The sequence below is a fragment of the Pristis pectinata genome, chromosome 8 (assembly GCF_009764475.1).
Source record: "Pristis pectinata isolate sPriPec2 chromosome 8, sPriPec2.1.pri, whole genome shotgun sequence".
NCBI classification, from domain to species: Eukaryota; Metazoa; Chordata; class Chondrichthyes; order Rhinopristiformes; family Pristidae; genus Pristis; species Pristis pectinata.
Genome location: NC_067412.1, coordinates 102787109 through 102802392, shown reverse-complemented (window position 1 = coordinate 102802392; position 15284 = coordinate 102787109). Strand labels below are relative to the sequence as shown.

At 47.0% G+C, this 15284-nt stretch overlaps 1 protein-coding gene across 1 annotated transcript in view; it reads right to left on the bottom strand.

Annotated features, from left to right (window-relative positions):
* Window positions 1-13492, bottom strand: part of gpc4 (glypican 4) — a 158445-nt gene extending 144953 nt beyond the window's left edge. Inside the window, exon 1 of the mRNA XM_052022547.1 lies at window positions 13340-13492. Coding sequence (XP_051878507.1) covers window positions 13340-13436 — 97 coding nt within the window. The 5' untranslated portion in view covers window positions 13437-13492. The remainder of the gene's footprint in view (window positions 1-13339) is intronic.
* Between the last annotated feature and the right edge of the window lie 1792 nt (window positions 13493-15284).

Here is a 15284-nt window from a genome sequence, read left to right as displayed (position 1 = left end):
TTTGTACGTTCTCCCCGTGTCTGCGTGGGTTTCCTCTGGGTGCTCTGGTTTCCTCCCACATTCCAAAGATGTACGGGTTAGGAAGTTGTGGGCATGCTATGTTGGTGCCAGAAGTGTGACGACACTTGCGGGCTGCCCTCAGAACACTCTACGCAAAAAGATGTATTTCACTGTGTGTTTCGATGTACATGTGACATAAAGATATCTTATCTATTATGTTAAAATCTAGGAATTCCTTACTTTGACCGCCTTCACCACATGGAACTAAAAGCAGCAGCTCTCCAATACAAAGATTATCCAGTTACCTGAACCCTGCCCATCAAAATATTTTTGATCTCTGCCACTGTAGTGTCTTTTTACACATCCCTGGCTACTTAAAAACCATGAAAGACAACACTAAACACCTGCTAGTCATCCACATTAAATTTATATTCTTTTTCTCTAACCCAACTGGTCACTTCCCCAATAAATAGAATTGAAGTTCTCAAACCCAACTGGCCATTGTGAATTTAGAAAGCCACAGTAGTCTTGTGCCAGACCCCCAGGTTCAATTCCGGCCTCTGTAAGGAGTTTGTACGTTCTCCCCGTGTCTGCGTGGGTTTCCTCCCACATTCCAAAGACATACAGTTTAGGAAGTTGTGGGCATGCTACGTTGGCGCCGGAAGTGTGGCGACACTTGTGGGCTGCCACCAGAACATTCTTGGCAAAAGATGCATTTCACTGTGTTTCGATGTACATGTGACTAATAAAGATATCTTATCTTCTTATCTTATCACCAAGGCACTACCTACAAACAATCTGAAGATTTATAGCTGCAGCAAGTGATTTAACACAACACAAATCATTGAAAAAAAAGCACTGAATTCCAATCTTATATTGCTTTCAAAATTGTACAAAGGAATAGTCCAGCAAACTAAACTTGTACTATTAAATATACAGGACTGCAAAAGCTTTCAGTTACATAAAGAATTCACAACTGTACTGTTCTTACCTCCATGGTAGATCACTAATTTAGAGGCAAAAATCAATGTTACACTGGTCACAGACTTGCAATCAGTAAAGCATCTTTACACCACCATCTTGTTTCCTATTACCATGCCCATTTTGGATCCAATTAGTCAGCTCACCTTCGATCCCATGCACCTGAACTTCTATACTGAAGTCCATTATGGACAATGTTTACTGCCCTTGCTTCAATCTGCTTAATTAGTTCTTCAAAAAACTCAAATTAGTGAGACCAGGACTTACCCTGCAAAAAGCCATGCTAACTATCCCTCATCATCCCCCACCTTTCCGAATGTACACAAATCCTATTAGAAACAGAAAACCTACAGCACAATTCAGGCCTTTCGACACACAAAGCTGTGCCGAACATGTCCCTACCTTAGAAATTACTAGGCTTACCCATAGCCTGCTATTTTTCTCAGCTCCATGTACCTATCCAAAAGTCTCTTAAAAAACCCTATCGTATCCACCTCCACCACCGTTGCCGGCAGCCCATTCCACACACTTACCACTGAGCGGAAAAAACTTACCCCTGACATCTCCTCTATACCTACTCCCCAGCACCTTAAACCTATGTCCTCTTGTGGCCACCATTTCAGCCCTGGGGAAAAGCCTCTATCTACCCTATCAATACCTCTCATCATCTTAGGGACAAATATGTCCCAGTGAGGCAGAGAAGGAATGGCAGAGTGAAGGAACCGTGGGTGATGAGAGAGGTGGAACGACTAGTTAGGGAGAAGAAGGTAGTGTACATAAGGTATAAGCAGCAAGGTTCAGACAGGGCCCGTGAGGAATGTAGAGTAGTGAGGAAGGAACTTAAGAAAGGGCTGAGGAGAGCTAGAAGGGGGCATGAAAAGGCGTTGGCTAGTAGGGTTAAGGAAAATACTAAGGCCTTTTTCACGTACGTGAAGGATAGGAGGATGGCTAGGGTAAAAGGTAGGTCCGATTAAAGACAAAGGTGGGAGATTGTGCCTGGAGGCGGCGGAAGTGGGAGAAGTTCTCAATGAATACTTCTCTTCAGTATTCACCAAGGAGAGGGGTCTTGATGACATGGAAGGGAGTGCTGGTAAGGGTAATGTTCTCGAGGTTGTAGATATCAAGAGAGGATATGTTGAAGTTGTTAAATAATATCAAGACAGATAAATCTCCAGGGCCTGAAGGGATATTCCCCAGGCTGCTTCGAGAGGCGAGGGAGGAGATTGTTGAACCGCTGGTGAAGATCTTTAAGTCCTCGTTGTCCACGGGGATGGTGCCAGAGGATTGAAGGGTGGCAAATGTTGTCCCCTTGTTCAAAAAAGGTAGTAGGGATAGTCCAGGGAATTACAGACCAGTGAGTCTCACGTCTGTGGTGGGTAAGCTGTTAGAAAGGATTCTAAGGGATAGGATCAATGAACACCTGGAGAATCATGGACTGATTAGGGACAACCAGCATGGCTTTGTGAAGGGAAGATCTTGTCTCACAAGCCTGATAGAGTTCTTTGAGGAGGTGACCAGGAAGATTGATGAGGGCAGTGCGATGGATGTGGTCTATATGGATTTTAGTAAGGAGTTTGATAAGGTTCCTCATGGTAGGCTTCTTCAGAAGGTCAGAAGGAAGCTTGGCTGTGTGGATTAGGAATTGGCTTGCCTGTAAAAAGCAGAGGGTTGTGGTGGAGGGAGTGCCCTCGGATCAGAGGGCAGTGACTAGTGGTGTCCCACAGGGATCGGTTCTGGGACCTCTACTTTTTGTGATATTTATAGATGACTTAGATGAGGGGGTGGAGGGCTGGGTTAGTAAGTTTGCAGACGACACTAAGATCGGCGGTGTTGTGGATAGTGTGGAGGGTTGTTGGAGCTTACAGAGGGATATTGATAGGATGCAGAGCTGGGCTGACAAGTGGCAGATGGAGTTCAATCCAGAGAAGTGTGAGGTGGTACACTTTGGAACGACAAACTCCAGGGCAGAGTACAAGGTAAATGGCAAGGTACTTGGCAGTGTAGAGGAGCAGAGGGATCTGGGGGTTCATATTCACAGTTCACTGAAAGTTGCCTCATAGGTGGATAGAGCAGTTAAGGAGGCCTATGTTAGCTTTCATAAATCGTGGGATTGAGTTTAAGAGCCGCGAAGTGATGATGCAGCTTTACAAAACTCTGGTTAGACCACACTTGGAGTACTGTGTCCAGTTCTGGTCACCTCATTACAGGAAGGATGTGGAGGCGTTGGAGAGGGTGCAGAGGAGACTTACCAGGATGCTGCCTGGATTAGAGCATATGGAATATGAGGAGAGGCTTAAGGTGCTAGGGCTTTATTCACTGGAAAGGAGGAGGATGAGAGGAGACATGATAGAGGTATATAAAATATTGAGAGGGAGAGATAGAGTAGACAATCAGCACCTCCTTCCCAGGGCACCAATGCTCAAGACGAGAGGGCATGGCTTTAAGGTTGTGGGTGGAAGGTTCAGGGAGATGTCAGGGGGAGATTTTTCACCCAGAGAGTGGTTGGCACATGGAATGCACTGCCTGGGGTGGTGGTGGAGGCAGATACATTGGACAGGTTCAAGAGTTTGTTGGATAGGCACATGGAGGAATGTGAGGGAGGAAAGGGTTAGATAGTGTGAGGGTGGTTTGATGGATGGCACAACATGGTGGGCCGAAGGGCCTGTTTTGTGCTGTATGGTTCTATGGTTATTCACCTCTATCAGGTCCCCCCTCATCTTCCGTCGCTCCAAGGAGAAAAGGCCGAGTTCCCTCAACCTGCTTTCATAAGGCATGCTCCGCATTCCAGATGCCACGGCCAAGGCGGCTCACCAGCACCTCTACTTCCTCAGGAGGCTAAGGAAATTTGGTTTGTCCCCTTTGACTCTCACCAACTTTTACCAATGCACCATAGAAAGCATCCTATCTAGATGTATCATGGCTTGGTACAGCAACTGCTCCGCCCAGGACCGCAAGAAGCCGCAGAGAGTTGTGGACACAGCCCAGCGCATCACGGACACCAGCCTCCCCTCCTTGGACTGTCTTTACCTCTTGCTGTCTTGGTGAAGCAGCCAGCATAATCAAAGACCCCTCCCACCCAAAACATTCTCTCTTCTCTCCTCATCGGGTAGAAGATACAGGTGCCTGAGGGCATGTACCACTGGACTTGACAGCTTCTACCCCACTGTGATAAGACTATTGAACAGTTCCCTTATACAATAAGATGGACTATGACCTCACGATCTACCTTGTTGTGACCCTGCACCTTATTGCACTGCACTTTCTCTGTAGCTGTGACACTTTACTCTGTACTGTTGTTTTTACCTATACTACTTCAATGCACTCTGTACTAACTCAATGTAACTGCACTGTGTAATGAATTGACCTGTACAGTTTGTAAGACAAGCTTTTCACCGTACCTCGGTACAAGTGACAAAAATAAACCAATACCAATCTCCTCTGCACCCTTTCTATGGCTTCCACATCCTTCCTGTAGTGAGGTGACCAGAACTGAGCACAATACTCCAAGTGGGGTCTGACCAGGGTCCTGTATAGCTGCAACAATACCTCCCGGCTCCTAACTTCAATTCCCCGATTGATGAAGGACAATACACCATTTGCCTTCTTAACCACAGAGTGAACCTGCGCCGCCGCTTTGAGCGTCCTATGGACTCGGACCACAAGATCCCTCTGATCCTCCACACTGCCAAGAGTCCTACCATTAATACTACATTCTGCCATCATATTTGACCTACCAAAATGAACCATTTCACACTTATCTGGGTTGAACTGCATCTGCCAACTCTCAACCCAACTTTGCATCCTATCTATGTCTCGCTATAACCTCTGACAGCCCTCCAAACTATCCACAACACAACCTTTGTGTCATCCGCAAACTTACTAACCCACCCCTCCACTTCCTCATCCAGGTCGTTTATAAAAATCACAAAGAGTAAGGGTCCCAGAACAGATCACTGAGGTACACCACTGGTCACTAACTCCATGCAGAATACGACCCTTCAACAACTAAGGCAGGTACGGTAGCATAGTGGTTAGCATTATGCTTTACAGTGCCAGCAACCCGGGTTCAAATCCAGCCAATGTCTAATGAGTTTGTACATTCTCCCCGTGTCTGTGTGGGTTTCCTCCAGTTTCCTTCCACATTCCAAAGACGTACGGGTTAGCGAGTTGTGGGCATGCTATGTTGGCGCCGGAAGCATGGTGACAGTTGCGGGCTGCCCCCAGAACACTCTACACAAAAAGATTATTTCACTGTGTGTTTCGATGTACATGTGACTAATAAAGAGATATTATCTTATCTTTGCCTTCTGTGGGCCAGCCAGTTCTGGATCCACATTGCAATGTCCCCTTGGATCCCATGCCTCCTTACTTTCTCAATAAGCCTTGCATGGGGTACCTTATCAAATGCCTTGCTGAAATCCATATATACTGCATCTACTGCTCTCCCTTCACCGATGTGTTTAGTCTTAGAAAAGCTTACAAAAGGGACAAAAAATGCTATTCCTTAAGATTTTCTCTGATAAATCCCTAAATTTAAAAGTTAGATACCTTAAATTCCACCCACCCCCAACAAAAGGTGCAGCAAATTCAGTAAACTGTAATAGAAACCAGTCAACCAAAATGGACTGAAATCTAAAACAAGATGACACAGAATGATATAGGATGTGGACCCACAACAAACTTTGGACCTGAAACAATAAAATTATTAGGACTATGCAGATGTTTTGTACACAATTGAATATGTATTTCTGGGATTCATATTCAATTGCCATTAGCATTCCAGTGACACATCCAATACTAAATCAACCAAAGTATTAGCAACATTTTTAAATGCAGAGTGCAAGCAGTAAGTAGCTTGTAGAAGCTGGTAAACAAATAGGCAATGGTTTTAGCTTGAGGCTCTCAGGTTGGAATATTTTTCCTGTCTCCAACATACGCATCAAAAAGGCAATGAAAACATTCAACCAAAAATTCTTCAGGAAAACAAAATGCTTCAAAGGGAAGATATCAATTAACCAGAAATACCATTTTGTGTGTATTATAGCAGGCTCAAGAACAGTGTCACAAACTAGCAACAGTGAGGTGCCACAAGAAACACCAAAACCTTGCAAAACACTATTTATTCTAGCAAACTGGAGGCAGATAAAAAGATTCAACTCCAATTTGATAAGAGAACAAAATGTAAGTTCTAAGCAAATGAAGCAATTTGTAACTTCACCTCCTTTGTGATGTTAGAATATGAAATTGGAACAAAAAGCACTACTGGTTAACAACAAATTTCTACTACCATACCTATTTGCATCCTCCCTGACCACAGGAGTGGTACCAGAGGATTGGAGGATGGTTAATGTTATTACCTTTCTTGAACAAGGCAACAGGGACAAGCCTGGGAATTACAGACCAGTGAGTCTTATGTCAGTGGTGGGCCATCTATTGAAGAGGATTCTTAGGGACAGAATTTACAAGCATTTGGAGAAGCATAGTCTTATTAAGGATAGTTAGTATGGCTTTGTGAGGGACAAGTCATGCCTCATGAACCTAATGAGTTTTTCGAGGAGATGACAAAACAAATACATGAAGGTGGAGTGGTGGATGTGATGTATTTTGACAAGGTTCCCCATGGTAGGCTCATCCAGAAAGTCATGAGGCATGGGATCCACGGAGACTTGGCTGCATGGATTCAGTGTTGGCTTGCCCATAGAAGGCAGAGGGTGGTCGTAGATGGAGAATATTCTGCCTGGAGGTTGGTGACTAGTGGTGTTCTGCATGGATCTGTTCTGGGAGCCCTGCTCTTTGTGATTTTTAAGTGACTTGGATGAGGAAGTGGAGGGTTAGTAAGTTCACAGATAACACGAAGGTTGTGGATAGTGTAGAAGGTTGTCGTAGGTTACAACAGGACATAGACAGGATGCAGAGTTGGGCAGAGAAGTGGCAGATGGAGTTCAACGTGGTGAAGTGATACACTTTGGAAGAACAAACACGAAGGCAAAATATGAGGTTAATGGCAGGATTCTGAGCAGTGTGCAGGAACAGAGGGATCTTGGGATCCAAATCCATCAATCCTTCAAAGTTGTCAAGCAAGCTGATAGGGTGGTTAAAGCGTATGGTATGCTGGCCTTCATTAGTCAGGGAATTGAGTTCAAGAGCCGCGAGTTAATATTGCAGCTCTATAAAACTCTGATTAGACCACACTAAGAATAGTGTGTTCATTTCTGGTCACCTCATTCTAGGAAGGATATGGAAGCTTTTGAGGGTGCAGAGAAGATTTACCAGAATTCTGCCTGGATTAGAAAACATGTCTTATGAGGAAAGGTTGAGTGAGCTAGGGCTTCTCTCTTTGGAGCGATGCAGGGTGAGAGGCAATTTGACGGAGGTGTATAAGAACCAGAGGGAGGTGTAGGTGATGGGCAGCTGTAGAGGGTGAGGGAGAGGAAAGAGGCAAGATGATGGGGGCCAGTGGGATCAGGAGAGACAAAGAAAGGGGTGGGGTGGGGAGGAGCAAGAAAAAAAGGGTATGGTTACCATAGAACAGTACAGCACAATACAGGCCCTTCAGCCCACCATGTTGTGCCGACCTTTAAACCTCGCCTACTATTAGTTTAAGAATTCAATGTTCATGCTGTCAGGTTGGAGACTAAAGCAGAATACAAGGTGCTATTCCTCTAATCTGCATCTGGCCTCAACTCAGCAGCGGAAGTGGTCATGGACAGACATGTTAGTGTGGCAATGGGAAGTTGAATTAAGATGGCTGGCCATTAGGAGATCCCAGTTGGTACGGCAGACAGAGCCAAGGTGCTCAACGAAACAGTCCCTCAATCTGCATTGGGTCTCACCGATGAGCAGGCTGCACTGGGACCACCAGATGCAATGAATAACACCAATGGAATCACACGTGAAGGACTGCCTCACCTGAAAGGACTGTTTAGTGCCCTGGATGGTGGCAAGGGAGGTGGTGTAGAGGCAGGTGTAACACTTAGCACAGAAAGCAACTTTTGTAACACCTCGCAACTTTTTATCCAAAAAGATACACGTCCAAAACTCAGAGGCAATACTTTGTGGGCACCATGGATCTTATAGAAGCACATGAAATCTCCATACCAGAGTCATCAACAGGAAGTGGTGAGTACAAGAATCTGGTGGGGAAAGTGGACCAACTTCACCGAAAGTCATTTGCCAAACACAACTAAGTTTTTCAGTTCAGTCTGCACTTAAAGTCAAATAGGATGACACAATCAAAATTAGCATTAGGAGGCAGAATTAACTTGAATGTTCAAGTTATGGCCACCTATTCCCCAACCAAGAGCAGAATACAACAGCAGAGGAAATGCACAACAGCAAAGAAAGTGCGAGAAAAATATTACTAAGATTAGTCTTGCACTGAAAAGGTGCTGACCGCCTAAAATAAAAGACAATCCAGAGCCCCCACCCTATAATATTGTGGGGATGCCTCAGTACAGACTGTAGCAGAGCTGGTCTGTGTTGTGACAGCAGTTGAGAGACAGTTCAATGCTCTCAACATTCTGCATTTTTCTGCTATTCAGTCATGCATTTTTGTTATTGTTGAAAGCACTGTGGAATTACACTGCAGAAGATGAAGACCTTGGTGGTCCCTCAAGAACTCAAGCAAAATAGCCAGGTTCTTTGTTCATGAGGAGAAAGTAACCCATTTAGCCTTTCAAACAAGAAATAAAAGCAACAGGCCTAGAAAGAGGCAACAGAAAAAGATGAAACAGAAAGGAGAAAATAGCTTGGGTCTAATTACATTTGCCAGCATTTCATTTAGCCAGCAACAGATAAACAATTTCTTGCTTAAGGTCCTCTTGGTGAATGTTAAGATACAACGTGCTGATTAAACATGTTTGAACTCATCGGGCATTTATGAAACTGCAAAGCAGATTTGCCCATGAATATTACCTAGGTAAATACCAAAAAGAAATGCAATTCAGTTTTCAAAACAAACCTACAGCATTTGTAATGACTACAAGTGAAGGTTTTCATTTTCTTAGCTGAATGTTCTCAGAATTTGAAAAAAATCCCATGTACAACTTTCCATAGGCTAGATTCACATACACCATTCCACGTGTGAAGTAGGAAAAACTGTGGACAATTAATGGTCATCTAATTCACCAAAGGACAGGTAAATTCCCCAAAGACGCACTGTTCAATGCCCACCTAATTACTTTAAGATGTACTAGATTTATAAATTAATAATTGGTTTGAATGGAAGATAGCAAAGGTAAAAGTAGAATACAAAAGAAATCCTGCAAGAAACAATGACATTTCAAATGCTTCTACAGACTCCAAAAAGGAAACATTAGCAAAAGTTGATTTGCATCCTTTACATACTGCAGATAGGAAAAATATATTGGGGAATAAGAAATAGCAGCGAAGTTAAACATATTTTGTGTGTGTCTTCATAGAAGTCAACACAGTAAACTTCCCAGAAACAGAGGCGTAGAGTGAATAAGGGTCTCAAAGAAATTGTCATTGAAGAAAATTAGCTTTAAAAAGATTAAGGCGATAAACTCCCATAACCTGATGATACACATTTTTAGAATTTGAAGGTGATGGCTAAGCATTCTTTTCCATCTTCCAAACTTTCATAAATTCCAAGAACAGTTTCGAGATTGGAAGGTAGCAAATCCAACACTACCAATTCCCAAGATGGCAGCACTGACGTATGCAGAGATTAAGACAACTGGGTTTATGTTCTCCAGTTTTTAAGAAGAACGGGAGGGGACTCAGTGAAACAAAATCCTGACAAGACTTGCCAAAATATATCCAGGAAGGATGTTTCCAGTGGTGGGGAAGTCTAGAATGGGGGGGGGGGGGGGGGGGGTCATAGCTTAAGGATACGGGGAGGACCATTCAGGACTGAGAGGAGGAAAAATTTCTTCACCAATATGTGGTGAACCTCAGAATTTCCCCCATCAACAGCAGTTAGCAAAGATTGCTGCAGGCCTTATAGATTTTTAAATTTTCACTTGCTGCAGATGAGGTATTAGATGACCATGGTACCCTTATTGAAAAAGAGCAGCAAGGATAAGCTAGATAATTACAGACCTGAGTCTAATGTAGTAGAGATGGTACTGTAAAAGAAAATTCTGAGGGCTAGGACTAATCTGCACTTGCAAAGGCAGGAATGAATCAAAGATAATCAGTGTGGTTTTGTTAGAGGGAGATCCTGGCAGACCAATTTGATTGAATTTTTCAAAGAGGTAACAAAAATGTATAGATGAGGCAGTATAGCTGATGCAGCCTACATGCACTTCAATAAGGCCATTGACAAGATGCCATCAAAGTGACTGGTCCAATGGTTTAGAGCCCCTGGGATTTAGTGAAAATTGGCAAATTGAATTGAAAATTGGCTTGGTGATAGGAGTCAGTACACCACCTGGCTGGTGTACAACAGGTACCCTTACTGTCTGTTGTAGACATTTAACAATTTAGATATGAATGTAGAGGGTATGATGAGTAGCAAGTTTGTAGAGCACATAAAAATTGGTAGTGTTTTTGATTTGCAGATGGTCATAGGTTACAGGATAACATTGATCATTTGGTAAGATGGGAAGAGAAATAGCAGGTAGAATTTAATCTTGATCGGTGTAAGGTGATGCACTTTGGAGTGGCTAATAAGATTAGGACATAAACGATGAATGTCAAAGCCTTGAAGTATTGAGGAACAGAGGGACCTTATTATGCAAGTCCAAGAATCCTTCAAGTTGGTGGCACAAGGAGAAAGTGGTGAAGGCTGCATACTGGATGCTTGCCTTCATTAGCTGTGACATGGTATACAAAAGCAGGGAGGTCACAGTACAACTTTATAAAACATTGGTTAGGATACAGCTCGAGTAATATGTGGCAAATAGAACTGTACATTTTTAGGAAGGATATAATTGTACTGGAGAGGCTGCAGAGGAGACTCAGCAGCACATTGTTGTATCTGAAATGTTCTATCCCAGGCAAAGGACCAGACAGGCTGAGCTTGTTTTCTTCAGAACAGAGGAGGCTGAGGGGGACCCAATAGAGACACACAAAATTATGAAGGGCACAGGTAGGACAGATAGGACAAAACCATCTTTAGGTAAAGGGTAAAAGGATTAGAGGGGACCAGAGAATGAACTTTTTCACCCAGAGGGTGGCTGGAATCTGCCCGAGTGAATGGTAGAAGCAGGCACTCTCAACATTTAATAGCTACATGAGCATTTGAATTGCCAAGACAGAACTCTATGGACTATGTGCTGGTTAATGAGATTAGTATTGGTATGTACTTGATGGTGAGCATGGACATGGTTGACTGGCCAGTCCTTTGCAAAGGTTCACCAGATTGATTGTCAGGATGTCAGGTTTGTCATACAGAAAGCTGAAATAGATTCAGCGTATACTCTCAGTTCAAAGAATGAAAGATGTCATTGAACTCTTATAGCTTTTAACAGGACAGATGCTGGGGAAGATTTTTTTTTGCCTGAGTGTCTAGAACTAAAAGTTACAGCAAAGTAAAGAGAATAGAATTTCTGACTCATGAAGTACCACAGGAATCAGTACTGGGTTCCCCACCTGTTGAGTCTACGTCAAATTATCTGATGAAATTTCTTCATCCGAAGGCTAATGAATCTTTGGAATTCACTACCCACCCTAGAATGAAGCAGAAGCTCAGTCACCATCAAGACACAGACCAACAGATCACATTGGAGGCTAGTGACCGGTGGTACACCGCAGGGACCAGTGATGGGTCCACTTGTTTGCCATCTACGTTAATGATTGAAAAAGTAGATAGCACAGTTCGTAAGTTTGCAGGTGACACTAAAATTGGTAGTATAATGGACAGTGAAGGTTGTCTAAGATTATACCAGGATCTAGACCAACTGGGAAAGTGGGCTAAGGAAGAGCAGAGGGAATTTAACTCAGACAAATGCAAAGTGTTGTATTTTGTGAAGTTAAAACCAGAGCAGGACTTGCACAGCAAATGGCAGTGCCCTGGAGAGAGTTGTAGAAGAGAACAAGGAGTACAAGTACATAGTACAGGTGGGCAGGGTGGTGTGAAGGCAGTGTTTGCTATGCTTTCCTTCTTCTGTCAGGGCACTGCTTACAAGAGTTGAGACGTCATGTTACAATTGTACAAGACGTTGGAGAGAGTATTGTGTGCAGTTGTGGTCACTAGGCATAGGAAGGATGACATTAAACTGGAAAGATTCACAGGGATGTGACTGGGACTGGAATGCTCGAGTTATAGAAGAAAGTGGATAAGCCAGAAGGTAAGGGGGGGGGGGGGCGGAGGAGTGGCCTTGTACAGATATATGAAATCATGAGGGGCACAGATAAGGCGGGTGATCAGTTTTTTCCCCCAGAGCAGGGGAGTCAAAAACAAAAAGGAATGGGTTTAAGGTGAGAGAGGAAAGATTAAAGGGTATTTGTAACAAGCTGCCAGAGGAAGTGGGTAAGGCAGGTACAATTACAACCTTTAAAAGACAAATAGGAACGTCTAGAGGGGTATGGACCAAATGCAAGAAAATGTGACCAGCTCAGGTTGGGTCAGCATGGATGAGTTCGGCCAAAGGACCTCTTTCCATGCTTTGTAACGCTATCTTTCAATTTTAAGGAAATAGTGTGTTATGGGAGTTAATGTAATAACTTGGTGCCAAAACTGAAGCAGGAAGGAGTGACTGAATATCTGGATCATACTTCTCTTTCTTATGTTCTAATCACAGATATATACAAGCACATGTAGATTAAGGCACACACATACTGTACATACTCAAAGATCAAGCAGACAGAACTTACTCCACACGCGCACTTCTCACAGCTTAGTTCCTTTGAATCCATTACAAACTACCTCCACGTTCCCATTAATTGTAAAGTCAACTTCAACGTTGATTAAATACAGCAAGTATTCTAAAAAAAAATCAAGAATCCTGTGCTCCAGTGCAATGACCAAGAGATCTTCAACAGTCAATTAGTCACCCAACATGGGAAACACCCATCAGAACGAAAAATGAAAACATTAATCAAGCTGTAGCTGGAATACCCAGCAAGGGTGGGGTGAATGTGGAAGCTGTCGGTCACACCGTGCGGGGGCGGGGTGTGGGGGGAACGACCTGGGACATCCTCGTAATATACTCAAAGATCAAGCAGACAGTTAAACAATCACTCAACTTGCAACAGTGGCATCTCCCAGCAGATTGCCTCCAATCCCACCCCCACTCTCCAGGGACCCCTGGCCTCCCCTCCAATCCAGCCCCGACCATTCCCCCCTTCCAAACCTTCCAGCCCACAACCAACTCTTCCCCCCCCCCCCCCCCATCCTACTGAGCCCCCTCGGCACCCACGCGGCCTCGACCCCCATTACCCGCTCACTTACCCGTCACCTCCTCGGAGCAGCCCGGAGCCTGGAGCTCAGGCCGAGCGGGGTGGCAGAGCAGAGCGAGGGCCACGGCGAACAGCGGGAACGGGAGCATGGTGACGCCGGGCTGCAAGGGCTAATACCGGGGCCGGAGCGGGGGTCTCGGGCCGGGGCCGGAGCGGAGGGGGGGGGGGTCGGGCCGGGGCCGGAGCGGAGGGGGTGGGGGGGGGGTCGGGCCGGGGCCGGAGCGGAGGGGGGGGGGGGGGGGGTCGGGCCGGGGCCGGAGCGGAGGGAGGGGGGGGGGGGGGTCGGGCCGGGGCCGGAGCGGAGGGGGGGGGGGGTCGGGCCGGGGCCGGAGCGGAGGGGGGGGGGGGGGTCGGGCCGGGGCCGGAGCGGAGGGGGGGGGGGGTCGGGCCGGGGCCGGAGCGGAGGGGGGGGGGGGGGGGTCGGGCCGGGTCCGGGCCGGAGCGGAGGGGGGGGGGGGGGGTCGGGGCCGGAGCGGAGGGGGGGGGGGGGGGGGTCGGGCCGGGTCCGGGGCCGGAGCGGAGGGGGGGGGGGGTCGGGCCGGGTCCGGAGGCGGAGGGGGGGGGGGTCGGGCCGGGTCCGGAGCGGAGGGGGGTGGGGGGGGGTCGGGCCGGGTCCGGAGCGGAGGGGGGGGGGGGGGTCGGGCCGGGGCGGAGAGGGGGGGGGGGGGGTCGGGCCGGGGCCGGAGCAGGGGGGGGGGGGGGGTCGGGCCAGGGGGCCGGAGCGGGGGGGGGGGGGTCGGGCCGGGGCGGGGGCGGAGAGGGGGGGGGGTCGGGCAGGGGCCGGAGCGGAGGGCGGGGGTCTCGGGCCGGGGCAGGAGGGGCGACCGCTCCCTCCGGGCCGGTTACGGCAGGTCGGGCGGACGGCGGGGCGCGGGCACAAAGGGCGGCGGGAACACGCGGAACGCGGCCGAAGCTCAGCTCGCTGAACCCGCGCCCATCACCAGCCCCGCCGGCTGAAGGGCGACTAACTCCGAGCGCTACGCCGAAGCCGGGAGCGCATCCGCGGGCCAACGGAGGGGCGGGCGCCGGGCGGTCAATGCGGTGCCGAAGGGCGGCAGAATGTGTGGCCCGAACACAGAAAAGTTTCTGCGACGGTTCCGGTCCCGAACAAACTTTATCGCACGGCCATTGGTCGAAGCTGGACGTCGATCAGGGGGTCCGTGGGAGTTCATTGGTCGAGGGATGCCGTGGAGGCGGGCTTGCAAGTTTGTATAATGAATGGCACTTCCCATAAACTGGCCCATTCACAGGGAGGGACCCGCGCCGGCCTCACCGTTGCCGCCAATAAACACACCAGGACTCGGTCCCACCTTCTCGCCATCGCCCCTCCATCCCAAGCGCCGACACACACTTGCGATTAGACGACCTATGGAATCAATAAACAGAGGACGCTACTTAGGAGTGTGCAATACTGGACCTCCTCTTAGTGAACGAGGCAGGTCAAGTAACTGAAGTGGCAGGTAGTGGAGCAATTTGGCTCTAGTGACCATAATTCTATTAGTTTTAAGACATTGATGGAAAAGGATAGGACAGGTCCACAGGTTAGGGTCCTAAACTGGAGCAGGGCTAATTTTGGGGGAACAAAGCAGGTTTGGATGAGCCTGTTTGAAGGAAAAGGAATGAATGGCAAACCATAGAACAGTACAGCACAATATAGGCCCTTCAGCCCACCATGTTGTGCCAAACTTTAAACCACACCTAAGACTATCTAACCCCTTCCTCCCACATATCCCTCTATTTTAAATTCCTCGATATGCTTATCTAACAATCTCTTGAATTTGACCAACGTACCTACCTCCACCACCACCCCAGGCAGCGCATTCCATGCCCCAACCACTCTCTGGGTGTAAAACCTCCCTCTGACATTTCCCTTAAACTTCCCACCCATTACTTTAAAGCCATGCCCTCTTGTATTAAGCATTGGTGCCTTGGGAAAG